The sequence below is a fragment of the Nomascus leucogenys genome, chromosome 20 (genome assembly GCF_006542625.1).
Source record: "Nomascus leucogenys isolate Asia chromosome 20, Asia_NLE_v1, whole genome shotgun sequence".
Lineage (NCBI taxonomy): Eukaryota > Metazoa > Chordata > Mammalia > Primates > Hylobatidae > Nomascus > Nomascus leucogenys.
The window spans coordinates 25,770,565-25,782,846 of record NC_044400.1 but is presented as its reverse complement, the minus strand read 5'-3'; the positions used below and the strand labels follow the sequence as shown (position 1 = coordinate 25,782,846).

At 42.7% G+C, this 12,282-nt stretch overlaps 1 protein-coding gene across 1 annotated transcript in view; it reads right to left on the bottom strand.

The window, feature by feature from the left end:
* EPB41L5 (erythrocyte membrane protein band 4.1 like 5) overlaps nucleotides 1-10,266 on the bottom strand; it is a 174,072-nt gene extending 163,806 nt beyond the window's left edge. The window contains exons 1-2 of the mRNA XM_030800955.1: nucleotides 10,084-10,266; nucleotides 4,292-4,479 (exon numbers count right to left, since the gene is read on the bottom strand). Coding sequence (XP_030656815.1) covers nucleotides 4,292-4,471 — 180 coding nt within the window. The 5' untranslated portion in view covers nucleotides 4,472-4,479; nucleotides 10,084-10,266. The remainder of the gene's footprint in view (nucleotides 1-4,291; nucleotides 4,480-10,083) is intronic.
* Between the last annotated feature and the right edge of the window lie 2,016 nt (nucleotides 10,267-12,282).

Here is a 12,282-nt window from a genome sequence, read left to right as displayed (position 1 = left end):
TGTCCTATGTAGGAATGTGGTGCCAGGCCAGGTGCGGTGGCTCACACCTGTAATCCCAACAATTTGGGAGGCCAAGGCAGGTGGATCACTTGAGGTCAGGAGTTCAAGACTAGCCTGGCAAACATGATGAAATCCCGTCTCTACTAAAAATACAAAAAATTAGCCAGGTGTGTGGCAGGTGCCTGTAATCCCAGCTACTCAGGAGGCTGAGGCAGGAGACTTGCTTGAACCCAGGAGGCAGAGATTGCAGTAAGCTGAGATCGCGCCATTGCACTCCAGCCTGAACAATAGAGTGAGACTCCATATCAAAAAAAAAAAAAAAGAAAGAAAGTGGTGACAAATCCAAGATCTAAAGATTTACTCCTAAATGTTTGAGGTGATGGATATCTCATGTACCATGATTTGACCATTTACACATTATATACATGTATCAAAATAGCACTATGTACCCCCAAAATATGTATGACTATGATATATCAATAAGAAATTCCAAAAATTATGCCTATTTTTTTTCTAAGGATTTATAGTTTTAGCTTATACTTTTAGGTCTTTATTCTGAGTTAATTTTTGTATACAGTGTGAGAGCCCAATTTCATTCTTTTGCATATGGCAATCCCACTTCCCCAAGTACCATTTGTTAAAAAGACTATTCTTTTTAACATCTTGGCATCTTTGTCAAAAACCATCTGACCCATGACCGCATGGGTTTATTTCTGGGTTCTCTCTTCTGTTCCACAGACCTCCACAGGTGCTGGAGAGGATGTGGAGAAATACGAATGCTTTTACACTGTTGGTGGGAGTGTAAATTAGTTCAACCATTGTGGAAGACAGTGTGGCGATTCCTCAATGATCTAGAACCAGAAATATCATCTGACTCAGCAATTCCATTACTGGGTATATACCCAAAGGATTATAAATCATTCTACTGTAAAGACACATGCACATGTATGTTTACTGCAGCACTATTCACAATAGCAAAGACTTGGAACCAACCCAAATGCCCATCAATGATAGACTGGATAAAGAATATGTGGCACATATACCCCATGGAATACTATGCAGCCATAAAAAGGATGAGTTCACGTCCTTTGCAGGGACACAGATGAAGCTGGAAACCATCATTCTCAGCAAACTAACACAGGAATAGAAAACCAAACGCCACATGTTCTCACTCATAAGTGGGAGTTGAACAATGGGAACACATAGACACAGGGAGGAGAACATCACACACCAGGGCCTGTCAGGGGGTGGGGGATTAGGGGAGGGATAGTATTAGGAGAAATACCTAATGTAGATGACGGGTTGATGTGTACAGCAAACCATGATGGCATGTGTATACCTATGTAACAAACCTGCACGTTCTGCACATGTATCCCAGAACTTAAAAGTATAATTTAAAAAAAGGAAAAAAAAATTGTTATCTATTGGTTAATTGACCAAACATTTCCTAATTTAAAACTTAGAAGGATTTTACATTACAAGCTATTTACCAATACTAAGCTCTTAAACGAGTTTACTGTCGTATTTTCAAGAAAAAACTTAAAAATTAGATAGAAATTTCTACCTGATACCTTTGTCATTCACTGAAAGACCTTCTCACTCTATTTAACTTTTTTTCTTTGAAGGAAGAAGATGGCTGGCTATAATCACTAGTGACCCTTATCCTAATGGGAAATGAGTATGTGCTTCATTCAATTTCTAAGATCAATTCTAAATCTTCTCCCAGAATCACAGTATACTGGTTGAGAAAATAAATCTGAAAAGGGGAAATCATTTTTTCTTTTTTAGAAATTATTATTCTTCTGGCCTATTTTTTCCTTTAGTGACAATTTAGTAAAACAGGCCAATGACCACTTTATATCCATGCATGTACCTAGAGTTAGGTTAATAAGTACAATTTCACCTACAGAATTGGAAAGACAGTTGTTCCTTTTTATTGAGACGGAGTCTCGCACTGTCACCCGGGCTGGAGTGCAGTGGTGTGAATTCAGCTCACTGCAACCTCTGCCTCCTGGGTTCAAGCGATTCTCCTGCCTCAGCCTCCCAAGTAGCTGGGATTACAGGCGTACACCACCACGCCCAGCTATTTTGTATTTTTAGTAGAGATAGGGTTTCACTATGTTGGCCAGACTGGTCTCAAACTCCTGACCTTGTGATCCACCTGCCTCAGCCTCCCAAAGTGCTGGGATTACCGGCGGCGTGAGCCACTACGCCCTGCCCAATTGTTCCTTTTTTTTTTTTGAGACGGAGTCTTGCTCTGTCACCCAGGCTGGAGTGCAGTGGCGCGATCTCAGCTCATTGCAACCTCCACCTCCCGGGTTCAAGTGATTCTCCTGCCTCAGCCTCCTGAGTAGCTGGGACTACAGGCGCATGCCACCACGCCCGGTTAATTTTTGTATTTTTAGGAGAGATGGGGTTTCACCATGTTGGCCAGGCTGGTCTCGAGCTCCTGGCCTCAAGGGGCCTGTCTGCCTCAGCCTCCCAAAGTGCTGGGATTACAGGCATAAGCCACTGCACCTGGCCGACAATTGCTCTTGTTTCACAAAAAGTCCAAACTATAACTCCAGCTGTTTCACTGCAATTGTCCCCATGAGAGACTAGCTAGTTTACAAACTTCATCAAGCATACGAAGTTTAGGAAACCATCCCAGATCAGTAACTAGACATTTGTTCCACTACTTTAAAAGCTAGTGTTGTTTCTCCTCCATACTGCACTGCATTTTTAAAAAGCTTTTTTTTTTATAAATTCTACTCTCCTACTATCAGCTTATCAATCAACAACCCTGAGACTTCATACTTCAAACATTAGGTAATAAGAAATTTCTTTCCAGTCTCTTACACAGCAATCTCAGGCTTTTCACCACATATCCAATAATATTTTAATGAAATAGTAAACAAAACTCTTAAGATTCTTATCAAATAAGAAATGAGCACGAAAACTGTCCTCACAAAAACATCTCATGTTGGAATGTCTGATAAACCCTCAAGAAGCACTTACAGGAAGAAAATTTAGATGCTTTCAAGTTGTCCAGAATCAAAAACCCTAAAAATATACATTCTTATAGACAAAGATAACAAATACCCATAATGATGACTTCAAAACACTTCAAGAAATCCTGAGTCTTTGATTAATTTTATCATATTCTAATATTTTAAAATGTATAATGTACATATCTAATACATTCCAAATTATTAAGTTAATCAGAACATCCATTTAAACAAACTCTCCAATTCCTTATACTCTCACTGGGTGAGTTTAAGGTCTTCCCGAGCTTATTCAATTATGTATTACAGCAGCATGTAGGCTATCACTTTGCCCAAAGAGACTTTTTAAATTGAATTTTGGGTAGATGAGTGTGTACTAAAAAGTCTGTGGGGAGGAAAGACATTAAGGAACATCCTATGAAGCTCACATCAAATGACATAATTTACCGTTAAGTCTTTGAACGCAGAACAAAGACATGGGAAAGAGATTTGGTATCAGGAAGCAACTCAGAAAAATATTCAACTGACCAAAACCAAAAAGCCAACCTTTTCTTCCCCTCCTCTACCCAAAAAGGCCTGTAAAAAATAAGCTAACCCCTTTCAAACATGTCGGATTGTTTCACACTGAGTTATGATTATGCATTTCCGCAAAAAAAAAAAAAACTATCCAAAATGCAAATATAATTACAACAGCCTGTCTTGAGATAAAGACTACAGTGTATGAAAAGCCTACAATGCAAAATACTTTGGGAGCAAAGAGACAGGCAGTTAGAGCTGAGGGGTATGTAGAAAGTCCTTTTTCTCACTTCACCTCATTAATGTCTGCAAGTAAACCAAATTGTGGGAAAAGATTTATTTAGAAGAAAGTAAGAAGAGTTTTAAAAAATACCGAAGTGCATAGAAGCTAAAAGTCTTACAGTACACATTTAAGTGTTGTTATTCTCAAAGATGCACAATGTTTTAATAATGGTTCAACAAGGATTGTCGGAAATCCACTAGACTACATCATGTGCTGCCATCATAAAGAACACGTATAAACACACACGAAACGGACTCATGCCAGTAACTGCCCTATCATTTAAATGTTTCAGGTAATTGCCACTAATTCCAAAGAGAAATACCACCAATCCAAGTACTTTTGGTCTACAGTTATCTGATCCATGTACCTGAATGTTACAGTGCCTGATCTATACTAACCCATAATACCTTTACCTATTTCCATCCAGAAGTTATCAATACAAAGCTTTTAAACAAACAAACAAAGACAGTAATCGCAAACAATTTGGAGCTCAGCAAGACCTACTTACTGGCAAGTCCACACTAACATCAGTACCATCCAGAAGGGATACCCGACACGTGATGATGGACTTAGAATCTCCAGCTGCAGGAATATGTGTGGCAGCGCGTTGTGCTTCTCGGAGTCGTTCCTTCTCTGCATGTTTACGCATAGACCGACGCCCTAGTGTTCTACGGAAGAAACTCAGCATTTTTGTCACTATAAAAACAGAGAGAAAAAGATGGCATCAGGAAAAAAATGAGATTCTCCACAACTTGCAGTCAGTCAAATGGCATTGTTTAGTCAAGTCCTGTGGACATTAGTAGAAATGCTACTAAAAAGGACGCCTGGGCTGGGTGCAGTGACTCATGCCTGCAATCTCAACACTTTGGGAGGCTTAGGCAGGAGGACTGCTAGAGCCCAGGAGTTCAAGACCAGCCTGGGCAACATAGTGAGACCTAATCACTACTAAAAATAAAATTAGCCAGGTGTGGTGGTGCATGCCCGTGAGCCACTGCATTCCAGCTCGGGCAACAGAGCAAGACTGTCTCAAAAAATAAGTGAATAAAATAAAAAATAAAAAGGGCTCCTGGTCAAGTAAATTTGAAAAAAAAACTCATTAAAACTGGCTACTTTTTATAAATATTCAAGACATTATACATGATAAATATACACAATTTTTATTTGTCAATTAAAAAGTAAATTAATTAATTTAAACAGCTGGCTACTTTAATTCAAAGTTTTAAAAGACTTGTATGTATAAGACACAGCTACAGTTTGGAGCTTTCTAAATTTACTGGACCATTTTATCAGGAACTGATTTGGCAGAAGGCAAACATTCATGAAGTTCATCAGGTCTTCTAAATGGATAAATTATACGTACAACATCTTGTATATCCCAAGATGATGTCAGACACTAAGGTATCCTTTGATGATCATAAAAATTCTGAGAAGTGGCCGGGCGCAGTGGCTCACACCTGTAATTTCAGCACTTTGGGAGGCCAAGGCAGGTGGATCACAAGGTCAGGAGATTGAGACCATCCTGGCTAACATGGTGAAACCCCGTCTCTACTAAAAAAATACAAAAAAAAATTGGCCAGGTGCGGTGGCAGGTGCCTGCAGTCCCAGCTACTAGAGGAGGCTGAGGCAGGAGAATGGCATGAACCCGGGAGGCAGAGCTTGCAGTGAGAGTGGCAGAGCGAGACTCCGTCTCAAAAATAATCCTGAGAAGTTCCATTTCTTTTCTGAGCATTCATAATAAAAATATAAAAACAATCACCTATTTCAGCTAAAATACAAATATAATTCAAATTTCCTAAGTTTTGTCAAATATTCTATTACATACCGATTTTAAATAACTACTTAACATAAATCTTTTTAATGTCAAAGTACTTTAATGCTACTTTTTTCCTTAACTCTATAAAGAACATTAATGTTAATCAAAACAGTTAAAACAGGTTTTAAAACATAGCACACTAAATGGAAACACAAAAAGTCACTTTGCTATCCTAATGTGTTTCATTTGCACAACAAAGAGAGTTTAAGTACACATAAGCCAACAAATAAGCCAAAAAGACTATTAATTCCAAAGAAAACAAGAAGCTGTGCAGAAAAGGAAAAGTAAATCACAATACACTACACGACAGCTGCTAATGATTTAAATGTCAAATACTATATACTGATCAAACAATAACTACAACAGAGAGGAGGTATATAATAAGAGGTAGGGGATACAGATATGGAAAGAGCTAATTCCTCATCATGCGTAACAGCAAGCCAACAAGTCATTACTAAAATTAAAAAATCAAGAATTAGCAGTAAGAGCATTTGACTTAAAATGTGAAAATGACTGCCTCGGGAGAGGAAGCACAAGAATTCAGGAGAATGCTGTTTTTCAAGAGTAGCCTTCAGATTAAATGACTTTTTCAACTAGATTTATTTATAAACCTGATAAAATCCGATTTTTAAGATACTACCATATTAAAATGTCTATACACTGAAGATTAACCTACGCATTTTACACATGTATACTCTTGTGTAATTAGGTAAACTAATCCCAAGGAAATAACTAAAATTTTAGTTAGATAACTTTCCAGTGTCCCAAACACTCATATATAATACCTGGTCCCAGTCTCTTTCTCCAGATTTTTTTTTTCCAGATATTTCTCCCTTTGGAACTTGCTATCCAGTCTCATTTCAGCTGCCTAAGTCTGTACTTGTTATCCCAGATTTCTAAAATCCTGTGTCACAGAATCCCTACATATTCCTTTTAACTCCACCAATATCTCCCAAGAAACATTTTATGATATCCCACCACTGCACTCCAACCTGAGTGAGAGTGACTCTATATCACAAAAAGAAAAAAGAGCAAGATACGAAAAAGTCCTAAAAGATAATTTAAAAGATGTTCATAAAAACGAACACCTTTAACAGTATCCAAGAAAATCCAAATGAAAAAAAATAAGATATTGTCTGTCACTTAAAGACTCAAGATAGTGTTAAAAAGAATGTGAGAAAAAATAATCCTCATACATTGGCCTTTTTTGGAGGGAGACTTGACCATGCTATTAATATGTTTTTAATTTTTTTTTTTTTTTTTTTTTTTTTGAGACAGTCTCAATCTTGTCCCACAGGTTGCAGTGCAATGGCACGATCTCGGCTCACTGCAACCTCCGCCTGCCGGGTTCGAGCGATTCTCTTGCCTTGGCCCCCTGAGTAGCGGGGATTACAGGCACCAGCCACCACGCCCAGCTAATTCTTGTACTTTTAGTAGATACTGGGTTTCACCATGTTGGCCAGGCTGGTCTCAAACTTCTGACCTCAGGTGATCCGCCCGCCTTGGCCTCCCAAAGTGCTAGGATTACAGGTGTAGGCCACCTCACCAGGCCAATATTAAAAATTGTAACATGCATACTCCTTACTCAACAGTTCTATTTCCAGAAGGATAACCTAAAGAAAAAAAAATCACACACGTGCTTTAAGTTGTAGCAACAGGATTTTTCGGGGCATAACTGATTTAAGAAAATTTTAAATGTGTTCATCAATGTGCAAACAGTTAAACAAGTTATGGTACACACAATGGCATACAATACAGTTGTTTTATTTTTATGTATTTTTTTTTTTTTTTTTAGAGACGGTCTCACTCTAGCACCCAGGGCTCACTGCGGCCTTCATCTACCATGCTCAAGCGATTCTCCCACCTAGGGCTACAGGTACATGCCACCCCACCGGGCTAACGGTTTTTTAAATGATTTTTTGTAGAGACAGGGTCTTGCTACTTAGCCAGGTTTGTCTCAAACTCCTGGCCTCAGGGAATCGGATTCCTCCCACCTCAGCCTCCCAAAGTGCTGGGATTACACGCATAAGGCACCAAGCCCAGCCGTAATACAGTTGTTTTAAATAAATAGTTGACTTAGATATGACAAACTTTCTAAGTGAAAAATCAAATCACAGAACACTGAAGAGAGTTTTATCCTACACTGAGATGGGATACATGCACACACACAGAGACACTAAACAGACACACAGGTAAACTGTTGAGATTCTCTCTGAAGAGGGGCATGTCAGAGGTCACAACAAGAATATATGGCTGGGTACAGTGGCTCACGTCTGTAATCCCAGCACTTTGGGGGCTAAGGTGGGACTGCTGGAGGCCAGGATTTCAAGACCTGCCTGGGCAACATAGCAAGAGCCCACCTAATTTTTTTTTTTTGAGACGGAGTCTCGCTCTGTTGCCCAGGCTGGACTGCGGTGGCGCGATCTGGGCTCACTGCAAGCTCCGCCTCCCGGGTTTACGCCATTCTCCTGCCTCAGCCTCCCAAGTAGCTGGGACTACAGGTGCCCGCCACTACACCCGGCTAATTTTTTGTTATTTTTTTTAGTAGAGGCGGGTTTCACCAGGTTAGCCAGGATAGTCTCGATCTCCTGACCTCGTGATCCACCCGCTTCGGCCTCCCAAAGTGCTGGGATTACAGGCGTGAGCCACTGCGCCTGGCCTAATTTCTTTTAATGGAAAAAAAAATAATATGAATGGGTCATTAAAAGTTGTGGGTTTTTTTTTTTTTAATAATTGTGAAAAAAGTCTTCTCATACTCACTTTTCCCTTCCCACCTGCACTCTTCCAATTCCACTCTTCATGTTGAAGCCACTGGATTTTTGGCAACCACAAATCTGATCCCTGTTTTAAAATCTTTAATGGCCCTGGTCCTAGATGCAGCTCCTCCTACTTGCCTGACCCATCTGTCAGCCTACTCCCCACTGTTTGCTCTGCTCCTGTACTCTTTCTGCTCGGCCCATGAGTCTTGTTAATTCTGGACCATTTTTCATTAGCTGTTCCACCTTTCTGGAATGCTCTTTTTCCACTTCACCTCTCTTCCACCCGTTCCCACTTCATTGGACTAACTTCAAAATTATAGTTCAAATGTCTTATTCTCAGAAAAGCAATCTCAAACTTGTGAGTCTAAATTCGATGTCTCTTTTAGTACTCTTAGCCTTTTCGTTATAACAAAGAAATTGTCATTAAATATCTGTTAATTATTATTTTTTTACTAGCTACTTCTCCCACTCACACACAAGGACAAAGGCTTCGTCTGGCTTGTTCACTACTTTGGCCCAACAGCTGGCTTAAACCACATCTCGCCTGACACACTAGAATGACACAGTGGAATTTTTGGATGGTAGGTCTATGTGGCTTCCAAAAAACAGTAGTTTCTACTCTAGTTCCTAACTAGAAGGATTTCCTTTAGAATCATAAAATGCAAATTTAAGCAATCCTAAGTTATCAGAAGTTGGTAAAGAAAGTATCCAAAACCCAAAAGTTAGTCATGAAATATGTATATTCTTACATGACTGGTGGCCACAATATGGTAATTGCTTTTTCATAAAGCAATTTAACAACATACAGCAAATGCCATTAAGGTAACACTATATTTTGTCCCAGTAATCCCAATAAAGAAAATGCAAGCGAGTAATTCAACAGCAGTTACGCATATCGTTTTCGAATAAAGTTGGCCTATTTTCTAAAGCCTGCACACCATCTTTATACGCACAAATAATCCAACAAGGTTAACTAGAGCTCAGCAACGGGTTATGTTAGAAACTGAGTTAATGCAGTTGTGGGTTACATTAGAAATGTACACGGTTATGGGAATTTTCCCCGTAATTCTTCAAAAACTTTTATTATTAGTCTAAAATATTGCCAAACGTTTTAAGAGTTGGGTCTCGCTCTTAGGTAAAATTCGAGTAACCACAGAGACAATTAACATTTACACACCAAAGAACCCATCATTAGCACGACAACCGTCCCGGGTGGGGGCGGGGCGGGCCCTTCAGACCTCGTCTTTCCTGGGAACACACCTGCCTCTCCGTTCCCAAGAGACTCAAGTTTTTCTCAAATGCAAGTTAGCTCGAAAAGTCCACCAAGACCGTGACACAAATTCAGTTCGTTTTTCCCCGTCCCTTGAGACTTTTGTCTCTCCCGCTGGACGGCAGTCTCGCGGACCAGCGAGCGGTGCCCGCGGCCCGAGGAAAGCGTCCGCCAGGCAAACATTAACCCGGCTGCCCCGGGCCCTCCGCTCCGGCCCGTCGCGCGGTATCGACCGAAACTCGGCGGCCCTGCCTCATTGGCCGCCGCCGCCCCTCCCTCCGGCGGGATTAATGCCCTGCCGGCCCGACAAGCCAGGGGTCGGCCGCCCTAGGGTCTGGGTGCGGCCCCCGCCTGCCTCCCCGGGGACAAGGCCGCCACCGCAGGCGCGGGCGAGGAAGGGTCCACTCGGCTAGGAGGGCAGCGGGCTGTACCGCGGCGCCGCCGGGCCTCGCGCTTACCTGAGCTGGGTACGGCGCGGCCCCGGCGACCAGAGGGGAGAAAAGCCGAGCAAGGCTGAAGAAGGGGCGGCTCCTCGGGAGACGCCGAGAAATGGCGCCCACAACGAGCCCACCGGCTCTAATCCCCGGAGGACCCCGGCCTCCCGCCCGTCCGCCCCTTAAAGCTCCCTCCCAGCTCCGCCCCCAGGGCGGAGCGCTCCGCTCTTAAACGGGCGATGACACCGCCCCGGAAACTGGCCGGCAGGGCGACTGGAGAAAAACTGGCGAGGCCGGGCCCGGCTGGGCTGGAACTAGCGCCAGCAGCCGGGCGTCCGCGGCTGGTTTAATGGGGCGCTGCCGAAACCGAGCTCCCGCTGCGGCCCTCCGCCCACGGAGGAGGCGCACGCCCACAGACAGACCCCAGGTTAGTCCTATCACGAAGGAGGCTGGTGGAGCTGGCTGCTAGATTCATTCATCCATTCGTTCAAGAGATTAATTCCTTCGCAAATACTTACTGAGAGCCTCTCACGTATTTCCTCCCTTTTTTTCCTTTGTAGGGATTAAAATACATTTAAATCTCTGCTGTTAAAGTAACTTTCACTCTACTGGGGAGAGAAACAGTAAACAAATAGGTGTCAAAAGGTGATTAAGTGTAAATGAAGAAAAATAAAACTGGGAAAGAGAAAAAAAGATTACTGCTTAGCAGAGTGTGGTCAGGGGGGTACTTTAACAAGGTGACATTCAGTCCGTTCATTCTACAGGTAATTTGTTGAAGTGCCTGCTTACTATGAGTTCTGTGTTCTAGACACGAGATACGACAGACAACCCAGACAGACAAAAATCCTTCCTGGAGTTTACGTTATAGCAGGAATATAAACAAGACATAAAATAAACGAGATAAATTAGTGAAATTAAATACTGTTAGACATTGGTAAATGCTAAAGAGAAAAGTACAAGTAGGGAATAACGACAGGCAGTGAGGGTTTGCGATTTTACACAGACAGCAGGTCTCAATAAGAAGGTGGCATTTGGCTGGGCGCGGTGGCTCACGCCTGTAATCCCAACACTTTGGGAGGCCGAGGCGGGCAGATCACGAGGTCAGGAGATCGAGACCAGCCTGGCCAACATTGTGAAACCCCGTCTCTACTAAAAATACAAAAATTAACTGAGCGTGGTGGCGTCTGCCTGTAGTCCCAGCTACTCAGGAGGCTGAGGCAGGAGAATCGCTTGAACCCGGGAGGCGGATGTTGCAGTAAGCCCAGATCACGCCACTGCACTCCAGCCTGGCGACAGAGCCAGACTCAGTCTCAAAAAAAAAAAAGGGTAGCATTTGAGTGAAGACCTAGAGGAGGTGTGGGAGGAACCCTGTGGCCAGCTGGGCAGAACCGAAGGGAACAGCAAGGGCAAAAGGCCCTGCAAGGGGACAGGTCTGTCTGTTCAGGGAAGGCCAGTGTGGCTAGAATTGAGGAAGCAAGAGGAAGAGGAGGAGGAGGTGACAGTCAGAGAGGAAAGGGGTAAGATGGAGGGCCTTGTGGGCCCTGGCCAGAGCTCTAAGAGAGGTGGGGGAGCCACTGGAAGGTGTTACCTTGAGGACCCTCCGCTCGCTGAAACGAAAAAAGACAAATACTCACTGAGCTTCTTCTGGGGATTTGGCACTGCCCACTCCTCCACCACCCCAAAACGTAGTAGACAGGCTTGGCAGCTCATCTCTGCCCCATGTGGTGTTGGCTGGGCAGTTCAACAGGTGCTGGAGCTGCCAAGGTGGTTTCACTGGTCTGTGTGGCATCTCCGCTGGGGTGGCTGAAAAGAACAGCTGAGTTCTGCCTGGGCTACTCTCTTGCAGGCCCGTTGGTGTGGCCAAACAGTGAAAACAGAAGCTCCGAGGCCTATGAAGGGCCATGCCCAGCTGTCACAGAGCGTCCCTTCTGCTGCCTGTTAATGGTTTAAGCAAATCACAGAGCCCGACCAGTTTCAAGGAGATGAAAGAGACTCTACCTCTTTTCTTTCTTTAAATATTATTAAAATAGAGAAATTTTCCTTCTCCACCTTTTAAAAACATCTTTATTGAGATCTAATGCACCCACTTAAAGTGTACACTTCCGTGGCTTTGGGTATTTTCACAGAGTTGTAGAACCACAACCACAATCTAATTGTGGAATATTTTCATCACTCCTCATGAGAGGAGCAGCATGGGTGTTCAGGGATGGCAGGAATTGTTGG